General features: G+C 38.1%; 2 protein-coding genes across 7 annotated transcripts in view; one reads left to right on the top strand and one right to left on the bottom strand.

The window, feature by feature from the left end:
* Positions 1 to 5,022, top strand: part of akt3a (v-akt murine thymoma viral oncogene homolog 3a) — an 86,917-nt gene extending 81,895 nt beyond the window's left edge. For all 4 annotated transcript variants that reach the window (XM_061791105.1, XM_061791107.1, XM_061791106.1 and 1 more), the window contains one exon: positions 3,770 to 5,022. In XM_061791105.1, the coding sequence (XP_061647089.1) occupies positions 3,770 to 3,897 (128 nt within the window). In that variant the 3' untranslated portion in view covers positions 3,898 to 5,022. The remainder of the gene's footprint in view (positions 1 to 3,769) is intronic.
* Positions 1,798 to 17,653, bottom strand: part of sdccag8 (SHH signaling and ciliogenesis regulator sdccag8) — a 59,740-nt gene continuing 43,884 nt past the window's right edge. For all 3 annotated transcript variants that reach the window (XM_061791101.1, XM_061791102.1, XM_061791103.1), the window contains 2 exons: positions 16,203 to 16,334; positions 1,798 to 2,151 (listed from right to left, as the gene is read on the bottom strand). In XM_061791101.1, coding sequence (XP_061647085.1) covers positions 2,043 to 2,151; positions 16,203 to 16,334 — 241 coding nt within the window. In that variant the 3' untranslated portion in view covers positions 1,798 to 2,042. The remainder of the gene's footprint in view (positions 2,152 to 16,202; positions 16,335 to 17,653) is intronic.

Genomic DNA, 17,653 nt, shown 5'->3' with positions numbered 1-17,653 from the left:
TATTTTTTTTTTTTTTTTTGTGACTTTTTTGGGGGGATAATCTTGGGTGTAATCTTGTTCACTTTAAACATGAATTACCATATTAAATAGATACAAATACATTTTCTGAATAGTTAAAAAAATGTATAATTAAATTTAAATGATGTTTTTGTTTGTTTTGTTTATCTAATATATATATATATATATATATGGCATCTAGATTTATTTTTATTTATTTACTTTTTAGGGGGTAATCTTGCAGGATGTAATGTAATAATGCAGTATTAAAAAAAGGCAGTCTAGACAAGTATGAACTACATGTGTAAAAGAAAATAAGGGCAAAAGGTTAACTAGCATGGTGCTGCATGTAAAACGAATCAATTTTATTTAAAATTATAACATCCTTTTTTTATAAAAACGCTTTAAATTTTTTAATGGAAAAACTAGAAAAATAATTTAACTTTTGCAGCAGGTAAAAACCTGTATATTAAATTTTTATTGATATAAAAAATAATAATTCAAACTCAAAAATGAAAATATAGAAAATTAATTCATAATTTTTTTTACAATTTGCAGCAGGTCCTGTCTGAATATATATTTTTAAATTTCAGTAAAGAAAATTTAACTTGGAATAAAATCTAAATCCTGCACAAAAAAAGAACAAACATTCATAATTTTTTTTTTAATCTAGAAAAAGTATTCATAAAATGTTAAATCCATACCAAAAAAATTCTGAATAGTTAAAAATGTAAAATTTAAAAAAATGACAAAAATCCATGAATAAGAAAATATTAAATTTTGGAGAATGTAGAAATTGTTTTTTTATATATATATATATAAAAATATATATATATAATGTAGATATGCCATCTACATTTAAATTTTTTTTTTTTACTTTTTGGGGGCGTAATTGTGCAGGATGTAAAAAGTGCAGTATTAAAAAAGAGGCAATCTAGAAAAGTAGGAACTACGTGTAAAAAAAAATAATAATAAGGGCAAAAGGTCAATTTTATTTAAAGTTTTAACAACTTTTTAAAAAAAAAAACAAGCTTTAAATATTTTTTATGGAAAAACTAGAAAAATAATTTTACATTGACTTGCAGCAGGTAAAAAACCTGTATATTCTATTTTTTTAAAAACAGAACTCTAGAAAGTTTGATATATAAAAACAATTAAAATTCAAAAATGAAAATATAGAAATTTAATTCATAAAAAATATTCCATTTTGCAGCAGGTCCTGTCTGAATATAATTTTTTTTAATTTCAGGAAAGAAAATTTCACTTGGAATAAAATCTAAATCCTGTAAAGAAAAGATTTTTTAAAAAAATGTTAATCTAGAAAAAGAATTAACAATTTTGAATCTGTAAAAATAAATTTTCTGAATAGTTAAAAACTGTAAAATTAAAAAAATGACTAAGTATTAAAAAAGAGGATCTCTAGAAAAATATGAACTACGTGTTAAAAAAATAAAGGCAAAAGGTTAACTATCATGTTGCTGCATGTAAGTGAATAAATTTTATTCAAAATTATAACAACCTTTTAAAAAAATAAAAAAAACGCTTGAAAAAAATGTATATTAACTTTTGCAGCAGGTAAAACACTGTATATTGCATTAAAAATATGGGACACACACACAAAAAACAACAACATTTTGCTGCAGATAAATACCTGGCTAAATATTCTTTTAAAAATATAGAAAATCTATCTTAGAAAATAATAAAATTTAATGGTACCGCATGTCTGAATGTTTAAAAAAATATATTTATAATACAAATCTAGTAACAAAAATATTTTAATTAGACTGAATATTTCAAAAATGACAATTTATAAAGGTTTTATTAAATAAAAGATTTCATTTATTCCAACATGTGAAAACTTTTATAAATGCACACAGTTGCTATCCTGCTTAAACACAAAAGAAACAGGCTAAATGTATTGCAATTTATCTAATCCATGAAGTCAAACTAAACTTGTATAAAAACAGAAAGGCCAACGCTGATGTGCTGGGTGACGCGCTCTCAGAAATTCATTTAGTCACACACACTTTCAGATATTGTGTGCGTTAGTCGTGGAGTGGTTGTGTGTGCTTGATCATCATGTGGTTCTGTTTGGCCAGCAGCTCACACACCTGCTGGGCGCTGCTCTGACAGTGACGGTCCAACTGTTGAAGCCTACAAAACACACACACGCAATTATTCAATTATTGACTGACACACAAAGTGTCTTGGCCGCGAGAGAAGCAAATATTGAAAAAAACATTGGATCCATCAGAGCTTTAAACAACACTCAACAGTAGACAATTGATTAGGTACAAAATCAAGTCAATTGAAATTAAATCAGCAGGATGGCACCAATGACTCCCCCCCCCCCCACCCCAATTGGTGTAAAATATATACTTTTTTTTAAAAAAATCTATTTTTGTACTTTATTTGAGCTTGTGCACCCAAAATATGTCTTTAAGGGGGAAAAAAAGCTTCTTTTTTAAAGTTTTTTTTTTAATGTTTAGAATTTGTCTGCCAAAAATATACCATTTGAATAATGCAATCTTTTTTGTTTTACCTTTCTTTCTGTGTTATTGTCCCAAAAATAAAACTCTTTTTAACAATTTGTGAGCCAAAACTCCTTTTCCCCTGAGTTTGTGTGCACTCTCAAAAAATACTTTGTAAAAATATACCTAATTCTTTCCTTTTTTTCTTTGTGTTTGTGTGCCAATTAAATTGAAAATGTGTGTAGTATATAACAAATACCTGATTAAAACAAATATTGTTTCAATCAATCATAATATAGGTATTTTATTTTTCTTTAAGAATTTGTGTGCCAACAATATAATTTTTTTTTTTTTTTTTTATATATTTTTTCTTTGCATTTGTGTGTCAGAAATACACACAAAAAAAATTCTTTGGGAATTTGTGTCAAAAATACCCTTGAAACATTAAATGTTTTTATTTTGAGTGCCAGAAGCCACTAGACAAAAGTTTCCAAAGGCAAAAAAAAAAAAAAAGCCGACAAGTCTCAGCTGCATAAATGATGACAATGAAGAAGTAGAAAGTGACACATTCAATCCCAACTTCTCATGAAGTTCATGTGTTAATGCTCAACGGGGTTTCAAATCTTGCCCTATACTTTTCAAATTTTAGCTTCAGTTTAAAAAAAAATTGCATATCATAATTTATTACAAATGTAAGACAATGGTAAAACTTTTAAATTGTTAAACAAAAATTTATAATACTTAGTATTAGTGAAAACAATGTATTTATTACAGCGCTAAGGGGAAGAAAAACAAACTGTAAAATATAAAAATGTATTTTTTGTATTTGCGGTCATAATTAACTGTAAAACCTAACAATTATAACCCACAAAAAAATACATTACAAAAATCAAAATGTATTACTATGGTAAGAAGATGGAAAAACTTATATACTGAACAAAAATATAAACGCAATACTTTTGTTTTTGCTCCCGTTCTTCGTGAGATCTAAAACTTTTTCTATATACACAAAAGGCCATTTCCCTCAAATATTGTTCACAAATCTGTCTAAATTTGTGTTAGTGAGCATTTCTCCTTTGTCTAGATAATCCATCCCACCTCACAGGTGTGGCGTGTCGAGATGCTGATTAGACAGCATGATTATTGCACAGGTGTGCCACTCTGAAATGTGCAGTTTTATCACACAGCACAATGGCACAAAAGTCGCAGGTTCTGAGGGAGCGTGCAATTGGCATGCTGACGGCAGGAATGTCCACCAGAGCTGTTGCCCGTGAATTGAATGTTCATTTCTCTACCATAAGGCGTTTCAGACAATTTGGCCTCACAACCGCAGACCACGTGTAACCGCACCAGCCCAGGACCTCCACATCCCGCATGTTCACCTCCAAGATCGTCTGAGACCAGCTGCCGCAACAATCGGTTGGCATAACCAAAAAATTTCTGTACAAACTGTCAGAAACCGTCTGAGGGAAGCTCATCTGCGTGCTCGTCGTCCTCACCGGGGTCTCGACCTGACTGCAGTTCGTCGTCCTAACCGACTTGACTTCCTCCCAATATCCAGCAACTTCGCACAGCCGTTGAAGAGGAGTGGACCAACATTGCACAGGCCACAACCAACAACCGAAGGAGATGTGTTGCACCGCGTGAGGCAAATGGTGGTCACACCACATACTGACCCTCCCAATAAAGCGAAACTGCACATTTCAGAGTGGCCTTTTATTGCGGCCAGCCTAAGGCACACCTGTACAAAAATTATGCTGTCTAAAATCCTAAATATTTACTATTGTAAGGTGAGGTGAAAATTGTAATGTACAATGAATGTGATTATTTGTATTTGTAATCAATTTATTAGCACAGTAAGCTGATGGGAAAACTTCCAAATTGGGATATGAATATAATGACAATTTATTACGTCTAAAAGTGATTGGAAAACGTCAAATATAAATATGTCAAATAAAATTCAAAAGTTATTTGTTAAATAGTTTCCATATATGTATAAAATCTAATTACCACAACCACCAACAAAAAATGTGCATTTTGTGCGATATTGTGTGCTCATGTAAAGTGTATAAATGGGAATGCAACTGGAAATGATGTGCAACCTTTCATGCTTTTAATGGACTCAAACTCAGAAGCTGAAGTTTGATATAATGTGCTCAACGCAGCTTGTCTCTCTCACACACACACGCGCACACACAATCATGTGTGGCCAACCTCAGACCTTGAACTGCCCACTCAAATCCACCTCACACACCCACTCCCGAAGGGCTGTGTGCACTTGCGAGTGTGCGCGTGTTGTAGCTAAAGCACAAAATCCAATCCTCCATCCACTGGCATAGTCATTCATTAATTAGGACTTAATGTGGCTTAATGCCTTGTGCACCAACACACAGACACACACACGCGTGCGCGCACACCACTGCCAAAGTCTGCAAAAGAAACTTGGATGATTCATGGCTGTATTAAACAAGGAAATTTGCCTCTGCGGGGACATTTTGACCTGGTGAAAGGACGCCACTTGCTGGACAGAGTGTGTGCGCGTGTGTTCCCGTGTATGCATGACAGCAGTCAAAATTCCAAGCAGGTTTAGCTGGGGGGCACTCTGCAGTAATTTCCCCTGACAGTCTTGATAATGAAACACTGCACCCTCTCACCACAGCGCGCGCACACGCACGCGCACGCACACACACTCAGTGGCATACACGAGAGGTAGCCCACAGCTAGTGTCTATAGAAAGTGTTTGTTTGTCGGCGTGTTTATTTACAGGTGGGAGAGCAACATTTCCTGCGGGCCGAGGAGGGAACAGGCGCTAAAAGGAATGAGGATGGAGGAGGGTGGGGGGCGGCATCAAAAGTCACAAACCCTCACGTCAGCACATCAATATGCTGACATGTCGGAAAATGTCAAAGGGGAAGGAATGGAGGGTGGTTCAAGTGGGGTACATGCATACTTATAATCAGGCCCAGTTTCTACATTCTCCCTCTCTTCCGAGGCTCAATTAGAGGATGTGTCTGAAAGATTACGCTGAGCGATTATCCTGTGGTGTTGGGATTTTTTTTGCTCTTTCTTCGATTTGCTCGGAAAACGGTCGGGTTGACCGCTGTAAACGTACAACCTGTTCAATATTTTATGTGGGGTTTACACACACACACACACTGATAATCCGGCAGATTTGCAACCCGATTCGTTCCTTTTCCTATCAAAGTCAGATCGGCTGCTCGCCCCTTAACTGGAGCACGTAAGAGGGAGCACATAACTCCCACGCTGGCATCCTTCCAATGGCCGCCAGTGCCTTCGAGAATTGGTTTTAAGATTCTTTTCTTTTTTGAAATGTTCAAATGGTTTGGCCCTCCCTTGCCTCTCCGAGCTGCTCCATCCCGTCGCTGCGGCCGACCGGCTGCTCATGGAGGTACCGAAGCCTCAGTTGGGTTGAGTCGTCTCCGCAGTGATTATCCTGTGGTGTGTGTGTGTGTGTGTAAAGAGTGATTTTTCCTCCCTGATCTGCTCAGAAATCAATCGAGGACCATAATTGCAAAAAACCTGGTCAATATTTCTGATAGAAAATCCTGCCTGAAAATCCTGATAGCCAATCAGGAAGCTCGCTGAAGCTGTTAACGATCGGCCAGCAAAGGGAGGAGCAACCGCTTGTGTTGCGTGCTTGTAACAGTGTAACATGTCTCACTGGTCATTCGCCACAATGAAAATGACAAGAAGCGTTTGCAAACGCAATGCAGTTAGCACACACGCTAACAGTTAGCCGAGCCTCTTCTATTTCTTTTTGGGGAAATGGGGACACCTTTTTTTAAGGAGGCATTTATGTATTGATTTGAAAGGGATGGCCATTATTTGAGGAAATATTGTATCTCTTGATTGTGTGTGTTAGGTGGGCTCGGTCGGGGTTAAATAGCCTGGTTGCAAACACAACGCCAGAGGCGTCGAGCTGCAGCTGCCACACACACACAGAATGTTGCTATAACATAAGTGTGTCTGCAGGTCATACCCCGCCTCTCCATTTTTTCTCCCCCACCCCACCACCAGCCTGTCATGCCAGTTGCTCGCGTGCACAACATGTGCGATGACATTTTCATCCCGACCACACAAAACACACTCGCTTTCATCGTTTTCCTGCGCGTGTGTGTGTGTCATGTCCTTTAAGGTCAATAAATGCATGATAAGTGTATTTAAACTAAAGTAAAAACAAGAACGCTGACTTCTTTTACAAGAGTCCAAACAGTTAAGAATAGAAGCTTAAAAATAATGTATAAAAAAAATTACATTGGCAGAATTAAAAGAGTAAATAATTCACATATCTAAAAAAAATGTCCACTATCATTTTAAGGCAAACAAATGTTTACATAAATAGTATATTTTATCCTGTACTAATCAAGTATAACTTTTTCATTTAAAGATACATTAAATTACATATTTTAATTGGGTAAAATAGATTCATTTAAGAACAAGTGAACAGTGAGTGACAGTGAATAATATTTCAAATAATTTCTGAATTTAAAAAAACATATGATTTTACATTAGGGAATGAAAAAGTATAGAAATGTTTCACAAACTTTCTAAAATATTTTTTTATAGTTTGAAAATATCATTTTCCGGTTAACACAAATAGGTGGACAAAAAGATATTGTGCATTTCATGATATCTTACTCAAGTATAATTGTTCAAATACTTTTGGTGAAAAATATTTTTAAAAGTGGAAAAAGTACAAAACTGAATAATAATTCACACTTCTGCAACAAAAGTAAATACTTTTCAAGTTAGGGAAAAAGGAAAGCGTTGAAATATTTCACAAAATGTCTAAAATATATAATGATATCATTTTAGTGAAATGAAAATGTTCTGATATCTTTAGTACATTTTATGCCATCGTATTCATGCCCAAGGGTTACATTCATTTCAAAATAATTTTAAGCAAATCAAAAAAGGTAATAATTCACATCATTTCTAAATTGATGAGAAGAGATGAGAATATTAAAATAAAAAAATATATAATGACTTAGTTTAAGTTTAGGGAGTGAGTGAATTTCTTGCACCATCACTTGAAGGTCATTTCTAGATATAAAGCACGGTGTTTTAAGTACATTTCAAGCTGTCTTATCTGAGTGTGAGGGATGGACACGGAAAATGACAAAAAAAAAAAAAAGAGAGTTATTTAACGATGGGGGGGAATGAGAAAAAGCTTAAATAATTTCCCAATGACTTGTTTTACCATTACGTTCAGATAAACACGTACAGACAGAGACAGATTGGAAGTGAAAGAACGCTTTGGAAGTGCTTGCATTCATTTAAGCTCCGTGTGTGTGCGTGCTGCAGGCGTGTTATCAACACGTCTAAGTGTGTCTTAAAGAGCGGCGCTACTGCTGTTGTTAAAACAGGAGTAGCGCATTTATGAGGTACATTTGAGCACATTTAGTACATTTTACAAGGCGTTCTCGCTGACTTTGCACACTTGGGAAGAGTGCAGCTTGTGAGGCCTCTGGCCACTTACGCCGCGCCTCAGCGCTCCGATCCTGCAAATGTCTACAAATGTGTGACGCCGCCCAGGCTGCACAAGGCCGACTGGACCACAACGGAGACACTAACACGAAGAGAAAGGAAGCAGAGGATGAGAGATGGACGCCATCTAGAGGCGAAGACAGGACTGACTATTTATTCAGTATACGGTGCTGAACACATGAATTGGAAAATGTGTCAATTTGGGGAATGTGACAAATAGCTCCCAAGAGGACCCGAATGAGCTCAACAGTTTGAATCGCTTGCTGAATGCGGAAGGTGAAGATATCCTCTATATGAAAACGATTGCCTAATTTGGGATCGTTATTGTGATGTATATGTAGTGTATTTGTAACAATTAGGGGAATTTAAGAAATAATGCTCTTTGCATCCTGAGGAGATAACGATGTAAAAGGTCTGCATTAACTTGGGAACATTGTCAAGAAAAAGGAGGAATAATGAAAAAGTTGGGAATGTTGAAATGAAAAATGAGAAATTGTGAAAAATGTGGGAATGTGTAAAATTGTTCCCAAGATGTCCTGAATGAGTTGAACAGTTACAAGTTGGAATAGGAAGGACAGGAACTTTTTTTTAATGTCTCATTCGCATGAATGCTTTTTTTCCCGTTGAAAATGTGGAATTGTGGGAAAAGTGTGAATTTTTGGAATGTGGAACATAGTTTGTATGTTACTTACTTCCATGTGCTGAATTTTGTGACTTTTGGAAGGATTTGAATTGTTTGAGATATGTGGAAGGAGAAATGCGAGAATTTTGGTCCAGAATAACGTGGAAATGCTGAAATACCACAGTCGATGTAACACTTAACACGGAGTAATGCTTATCGTCGCTGTCCTATGTTCAAAAATGGTCAATTTCACGTTTCTTCCACGAACCGATACTATCGGTCTGTTTTACACATTATTGCCCAATTGAATCGTTGAAAATTGCTTGAGAACAAATCTATGAAATCTCTTGAACACTCAACTGTCCGAGAAGAGTTGCGAACTCCGCCTCGTTCCTCACGCTGCGGGGGCCGTGTGGCATTACGTTGCCTCAAGATTAAAAGTCTGGTTGTTTTTTAGCCAACCAAAAGGTACAAATGTTTAGGTTTAGTCCACTGAGGTCTAGTGGAAGAGAAGCAGCATGTAATGAAGAGCAAGAAGAAGAGGCAGAGAACTAAACTCCAGTAATATTCGTCCTTCCCACAGAGCAGAGAAAATGTATGCTTATGAGTATTGTTGTCTGTTCTATTTGTATGTGTTACTACTCTGTTCGTGTTAAAGTAGCAGTTGTTTGAAGGTCTATAATTACCACAACATTAATGCTAATTTCCATGAGACTCTCTGTGCTGTTCCACATTATATATTAGCATTAAGCTAGTGAACATTCGTTAGGCAAAATTATATGTTTTGGGTGAACATTTAAATATACAATGATTAAGTTTGTTTTCTTTTATGTGTCAGTGTTGGAGTTAACACTAACTGGGACAGACAAACAGCTTGAAGCAAGCGCACTGTGCCTCTTTTTTGGGAGAACCGTGTGAGCAAACGAGAGAGAACAGGCGCTAAGAAATACTTCCAAAAGTGGGCTTTAATAAGGTTAAAGCGTGTGGAAGGAGTCAAACTAACAGATTTTCACCAATTGAACCTACCACCCGCCCCCAACCACATCACAACAAACAGTTCATTACGATCACTTGAAAATGATGAACCACGATATAGCAGGGAACTGTGTATGTACTGTGGGTATTGTGAGTACAATAACAGACTACAGGCATTTAGACTCTACTGTAGACACTTCATCTTATCATCCTTTAGCTCTCTCTCTCTCACACACACACACAAAGACACACAGAGCAATGAGTCTCATGTTCTTCAACCGCTGCCAACCTCATTTGCAAATGAAAAGTTTTTGCAAGGAGCGGTGTCCTAGCTTCTGGGGCATGGCAGCACACTGTGCGCGTGTGTGTTTGTGTGAGTGTGTGTGTGTGTGTGTGTGTGTGTGGCAGGCGCCCAGATGAAGCATCCCTCGCCCCCCCCAGGGCTCGTCGCTCGCCCGCGGTAATAGCGAGCCTGTTCCTTCTTCCCGCGGCCCGTCATGACCATTTGTTCCATTAAGCAATCTCCTGGAGCCTCTGGTGCGCGCACACACATAGACCAACACGCACACACAGACACACGCACACATTTCAACAACTGCTTGCACAGCTCATGGTGCACATGGGCCGCCATCCCTCCTCCAGACGCACGCACCATCCTTGTTCACAGAGGCCATATGGCCCAGGCAAGCCTGTGGATCCACACACACATCTGCGCATATTCTGTACGTTGCACCACCCACACAGACATATATAGTGCATAAGTGTGTGCATGTGACCCAAGTGTGTGCGTGTGTATGTGGTGATAATTGGTGAGGCGGCCTGCGAGCAGCTGTGCGCTGACTAAAGGTTTGCGTGAGGTTCGCCGCAGCAAAGCGGACGACAAACGCCGGGAAGACGAGTGACAGAAGGAGAGGAAGAAGAGGACGAGGATGAAGATGAAGAAGAGAGGGCAGCAGGCAGCCACTGGACACGACATCTGAGAATTGAATCTTAAGAAAGGCCTCCTTTTGGGAGAAATATGGGACAAAAACATGCAGTTGGTTCTGTCAGGCCTGTCATCTACATGCATCACCCAAAATATGTATTTTACGTTTAATTTTCATTCCAATTTCACCTTTATTAAGATATGAATGCTCAGTTTTTGGTAATTTTGTGTAATACGTTTACTATTTTGTTTTTTTGCTCTTAAATTACAAAACACTTTTTGTGAACTGTCGATATGAAAAACTCATTACAGTTATGTAAGTCCATTGGCATAAAATACCATTCATCTGTTTAAATTGTTTGAATCACAAAAATAAAAACAATCTTGTAACATTTTTACATTAAAAATTGTTTTTCTTTTTTAAATATTTCTGTATATTTTTATATTTTCAATTTTAAAAGTAATCCAAAACAATCTGGAAACATTCACTTTTTAAGTTTTGTTTTAAAATGATAATTTAAATAGATTTCATTTATCTTTCAATTTAAAACAATAGTATGATAGCTTGTAACCTTCAACATAAACATGTTAAAAGATTATTTTAATTAAAAACTGGTAAATTTGGTGACCAGTAACCGATTTATATTTCATTTGAAAATAATCACTTAAATAATTAGTTATATATTTTTAGTTTTGTCATCGCTTAGCTTTTAAATTAAAAACAACTATATCTTGTAACGGTCAATATTTTTACATTTATTTTTAGCAATGTTTATTTTTGTAATGTTTAATAAAAATAAATTGCATCAACATTTTTAAAAACATTTTTGTTACGTTCCACTTGTTTATTGAAATAGTGTGATATATTTTATACATTCAACATTTAAAAAAATATTTTCCAAGATTATTTTACATTTTTCATTAAAAACTAGAACATCCGGAGATTCACTTTTAATTCCAACATTTGTTTTTATTAAAAAATTGAGTTTGGGAAGTAAGACACTTCTTTAGGTACATCTGAACAACCTAATAACATCCAACAACAATATTAAATATCAACAGAATTGACAAAATAATAATAACAATAATAATAACACTATTTATTGAACAATATGTGTTATAATAATATGTTCTATGTTTGTTTGTAATCATTCTTGGCTGCTCCAGCCACTCATCATCATCATCACGACGTAAACAACACAGAAATAGTCAAATAAATAATAAAGTGTGTGTTAAAAAAAACCCTGTGTCGTTTGGCAGCCGGCTTAGCCCGGTAAAAATACATCAAGCTGATTTTCCAAATGTTTCGCTCTTCACGGCACAGATTGCGGCAAGGGGAGGGGAGGAAGAAGGCGCTGGATGGTAATGAGGCCACTCGCTTGCTTAACTTGTTAACGGATTACACCTTGAAACGCCTCGGGGCAGCGAGATGGGGCGCCCCGTGATGCGTTCAAGGGCCCGCGCCTGCAGCTAGTTTTCAAGCGTTGCCGACAAGTCTGCAACTAGTTTTGCTGCAATTCGGAACTTGAATGGCAGATGAACACCTTTGCAAGATCGCAGATGTAACGGGCAATCAGAAATGCCATGTTGAATCATATGATCTTTCACAACCAAATTGCGTTTCAGGGACCAAGCGAGATCCTGCCAGCAGTCGCCAGGCTGTCCCAGTATAGTACAGTGGAACCTCGATAAAACGGACCCCGATATAACGGATATCGGATAAAACGGAATGTCGGGACTGGACAGTGTGTCCAAAAATACAGTAGTTGCCATTTGTCATGTAAAATGGCGATGACAAAGTCTGTCAATTCCAGAATTGGGCGCTGTTGTTTACTGGCCGTGTGGCACAATGCAGACAGAGGATGGGACTGACGTATTTCTGGCTCACAGATATACAATAATACTAGATCTGCCCGTGCCTACATGGTGGCCATGTTGAATGTGGGCATTGACGTGGCAGCCATGTGACGATTTATTGTCTATTGTACATTTATCGTCAATTGTACATAGAGACGAGAGAGAGTGGCATGGATGCGGCGTTAACGCTGAGGAGAAGAAAATGCAAGTCTTTGGAGTCTGGAACATGCTATTTTTGGTACAGTAACATTGTTTTTTTGGTCAAGCCGTTCGCCTTTGGAAATGGATTTGGAAATACAACCCCAAATCCAATGAAGTTGGGACGTTGTGTTAAACATAAATAAAAACAGAATACAATGATTTGCAAATCATGTTCAACCTATATTTAATTGAATACACTACAAAGACAAGATATTTAATGTTCAAACTGATATACTTTATTGTTTTTAGCAAATAATAATTAACTTAGAATTTTATGGCTGCAACAGGTTCCAAAAAAGCTGGGACAGGTGGCAAAAAAGATTGAGAAAGTTGAGGAATGCTCATCAAACACCTGTTTGGAACATCCCACAGGTGAACAGGCTAATTGGGAACAGGTGGGTGAGAAGTGCGTGAGAAAATAGTCGAATAGTTTAAGGACAATATTCCTCAACGTACAATTGCAAGGAATTTAGGGATTTCATCATCTACGGTCCATAATATCATCAATCTGGAGAAAATCTGGAGAATCTGGAGAAATCACTGCATGCAAGCGGCAAGGCCGAAAACCAACATTGAATGCCCGTGACCTTCGATCCCTCGGGGGGCACTGCATCAAAAACCGACATCAATGTGTAAAGGATATCTCCAGATGGGCTCAGGAACACTTCAGAAAACCAATGTCAGTAAATACAGTCCGGCGATACATCCGTAACTGCAACTTGAAACTCTAATATGCAAAGCAAAAGCCATTTATCAACAACACCCAGAAACGCTGCCGGCTTCTCTGGGCCCGAGCTCATCTAAGATGGACTGATGCAAAGTGGAAATGTGTTCTGTGGTCCGACGAGTCCACATTTCAAATTGTTTTTGGAAATTGTGGACGTCATGTCCTCCGGGCCAAAGAAGAAAAGAACCATGCGGACTGTTATGGGCGCAAAGTTCAAAAGCCAGCATCTGTGATGGTATGGGGCTGTGTTAGTGCCAATGGCATGGGTAACTTACACATCTGTGAAGGCACCATTAATGCTGAAAGGTACATACCGGTTTTGGAGAAACATATGCTGCCATCCAAGCAACGTCTTTTTCATGGACTCCCCTGCTTATTTCAGCAAGACGATGCCAAACCACATTCTGCACGTGTTACAACAGCGTGGCTTCGTAGTAAAAGAGTGCGGGTACTAGAATGGACTGCCTACAGTCAAGACCTGTCTCCCATTGAAAACGTGTGGCACATTATGAAGCGTAAAATATGACAACGGAGACCCTGAACTGTTGAACAGCTGAAGCTGTACATCAAGCAAGAATGGGAAAGAATTCCACCTACAGAGCTTCAACAATTAGTGTCCTCAGTTCCCAAACGTTTACTGAATGTTGTTAAAAGAAAAGGTGATGTAACAAAGTAGTAAACAGGACCCTGTCCCAGCTTTTTTGGAACGTGTTGCAGCCATAAAATTCTAAGTTAATGATTATTTGCTAAAAACAATAAAGTTTATCAGTTTGAACATTAAATAGCTTGTCTTTGTAGTGTATTCAATTAAATATAGGTCGAATAATTTTCAAATCATTGTATTCCGTTTTCATTTATGTTTAACACAACGTCCCAACTTCATTGGAATTGGGGTTGTAGGAAGCATACTAACTCCTCGCGGCTCATAAAAGCGACGAGCCTAAGATGAGTACTGTCCGTCAACGTCACCATGAACAAGTACATCGGCGTGGTAAGTTTGGATAAAATGTGAAACGTTTTCATGCTTTTTTAAAAATATTTATTTACAATAACTTTGTACTTTACTGGGCATTTCAGGCCATGAAAAAAACAAAATAATTTTGCTCTGTACATTAATATGGCTGTATATGTCCTCAAAAAAAGTGCTTCAATGTAACAGACAATCGGCTACATTGAACGACCCCCACCGGCCTCTATTAATCTGTTCTATCAAGGTTCCACTGTATATACAGTGATATACATGTATTGTGTTTCACAATATATACATATATTGATGATTTCATATGTACCTAAGAGGCAAAGTGTGGTCTCTGACGCCGAAATTCACAAATGCAGTCAATGAATGGGGCTTCATCGCCAACAGCCTCTCAAATATCCACAGCCACTCCGTTGCTCGTCCCTTTCTGGTTTTTTGCATTATTATAATGTAGCTACAGCGGCCGGGGAAATCCGATTCTCCCTTGACAACCGCGCAATGTTGTTTGTGGTTCAATGATAATAAGTGACGCATCAACACCTTGTTTTTGTATGTTTTGCTCCACTCTCTGTGACTTGGGCTTCTGTTCAAGTCTCGCAAGTCTCGAAAAATATGTGCCTTGGCAGAATAAAGGTTGGAAAACACTGCCTTACTATACAATATGATTTTCAGTGTACCATTGCACCCCTAAAACATTTCCAAGGTGCTCTAATTCTCATGTAAATACCCACAAGCAGCATACGCTCATTGCTAAACACATTCATCTGCAAATAAAACAAAACAAAAATAAAGAGACATTGCCAAACATCTAGAAAAGCAAAAAACAACAACCAAAACAAAAGAAAAACTCTGGTCAGGTGTGTCCAAAAGAAAAGAAAAAAAAATCTTGAGGAGTGCAGCAACTAGCAAGAGGATTCATGCGCTGAGCAAAGTGTCAAAGCAGAAAACACAACTTGTTAAATGCCAACGCTGATTATCATAGTTCAGCTGGGGAACACGGCGCCAAGTTTGGGCGCCAGCTTCCCGGCCAATCCGCGCTTGGCAGCCGCGTTCCCGCTCAGCCGAACCTCCTGAGGACGCACGCACACGCATACTTAGAGGAGCGAATCCTTCTTCCATCCATCTATTTTCTGAACCGCCTATGACAAGCTATATTGTTTTTGCATGCAGCTGCCACACGCTAAACTTTTACTTATGTTTGCCTGTCCGGCCATAGGTTAGCTGGTGGGTGGGAGGCAATATGTAGTGTAGTGTAGTGTAGTGTAGTGTGTGTGTGTGTGTGTGTGTGTGTGTGTGTGTGTGTGTGTGTGTGAGGTGCTGATGTAGAGATCCTACAGAGTGGGACAACACCCACACACACTCTGGGCCACATGGGCAGAGACAGGCGACATGCCAAGCACCCCTGTCGGGACACACACAGACAAACACACACACACACACACACGCATCCTGTCACTCACTCACACACACACACACACACAAAGACTGAAGTATTGCGGCCAAAGCCAAATATGGAAGAACTTTAAGCACTTACAAAATTGTCTATAAAATCGTAAAAGGACAACTTTACTCTTGCAATATGACGTTATTCTTGTAAGATTTCTTTTACACTTTTTCTGGTGTGAGAGAAGTCGTACAGATTTCTATTTTTACTATTTTTAATTTACTTTTACAGCATTATGCCTGTAAAGTCTAAAAAAAAAACCAAAAAAAACAAGCTGGTGTTCTGCAAGTTGAGGAGCAAGACCCCAGGTCAGTTCAGCAAGCATCAATGGATGAACTCAGTTTTTTTCTTTGGCTTATAGTGTTCATGAGTATGGCAAACACACGGGTATTGTTCTCACCAGTATATTGTTACTAAAGCCAGGCAAAGTTATTTAAATCGAAGGGAATTTTTTTTTTTTAACTCTAGTGGTGGTGTTTTTTCATGTACATGTGAGTACCTGTTTTTCATGGTGTGGTGCATGCGTCCGTGCTGAACACACTGTTTCTCCATGTCGAAGCAGCGTGCTCTCATGCTCTTCACTGTGTCCTGAAGGTGTTGATTCACCACAGCCAGCTGCTCCACTTCCCGCCTACACAAACACACACCAGGGGAAAAAAAACAGAATAACATTTGAATGTTACAAGAAAGTCATTTAAAAAAAAAAAAAAAACAGCAAAAAAGCTGCATTTTACGCAAATTTATTCCTAAAGTCATAGTAATGCCACAATAAAGAGACCGCCTTTTCTCGTAATTATTACTTTCTTTGCAAAATTCTGACTTTATTTGTATTAAGTGTATTATTAGCTTTGTTCTTGCTGTTCTAAAATCACTGTTTTCACTCTCATTGAATATCAACGTTTCTCATGTTTGACTTTTGTTTTTCCATTTAAAAAAAAAAAAAAAAAAAAAAAAGTTTTTTCTTGTAATTTCACGACTTTATTTTCATAAAAATATTTGTTTGTCTGGTAGAAGTCGTAAAAGCACGAATTGAAATGCATGGTGAAAGGGGTCCCAAAATGTGTGATGAACCTCGAGGGCATCCGTAGCCCATTTTCTGCTTCAACAGCACGGAGCGGCCCTCATCAGCCCCAGTGTGTGCGTGTGCTTGTATGTGTTTGTGGGTGTGGGTGTGTGTGCATTGTCACTGGAGCTGTCCAGCAGGATTTTAACCGCTACACTTGGCTTGGACTCCAGGAGCTCAAACAGCTAGAGGCCCACCCACACACATCATAAACACACACAAACTGACACCACTGTACTTCTACTCAACTACCTAACACACACACGCACGCACGCACACGCACACACACACACACACACTTACTCGAGTATGTGAATGAAATGCCACAAATAAATGAACATATAAGGTATTTGGTGATTATCAGTATTTATTGTTAGCGGTTTGCAGCATTCTTTTGGGTCTTTGTGTGTATGCCAGAGTGTGTACATGTGTCCTGTGGCTGGTGAGGCCAGCGCGGTCTGTCAGGGCCAGATTGGAGGCCATCATGTGACTAATGTGCAGCACAGCTCCAACAGCTGACAGAACACTGGGCCCAGGGTCACTGTCGTACATGTACTTACACACATGTATATATCACATACGCACACACAAACAACAACAGGCACACTCATCCACGTGGCAGATGGACAGCCAGGCAGGCCTGCTGTGACTACACTAGCATCAGGTTGAACAAGAAAACAGGTCAGGCAGGAAGGGAACATGGAGTCAGTAGCATGTAGCATCTAATACGTCAAAAGAAGCATTCAGGATTCAGCATGTAGCATTTAGTAAATCAAAATATGGCTGTGCGGGATATGTCGTAGTAAGATCTAAAAACATCTACCATACGATATAACCCTCTATCGTTTATATTGTTATTTTAGATTTCCCTCTTTGCTCACCACTGC

The sequence above is a fragment of the Phyllopteryx taeniolatus genome, chromosome 11, assembly GCF_024500385.1.
Source record: "Phyllopteryx taeniolatus isolate TA_2022b chromosome 11, UOR_Ptae_1.2, whole genome shotgun sequence".
In the NCBI taxonomy this organism is placed as follows: Eukaryota; Metazoa; Chordata; class Actinopteri; order Syngnathiformes; family Syngnathidae; genus Phyllopteryx; species Phyllopteryx taeniolatus.
Note: the sequence above shows the minus strand (reverse complement) of the source record. Positions and strands in the feature narration are given on the sequence as shown.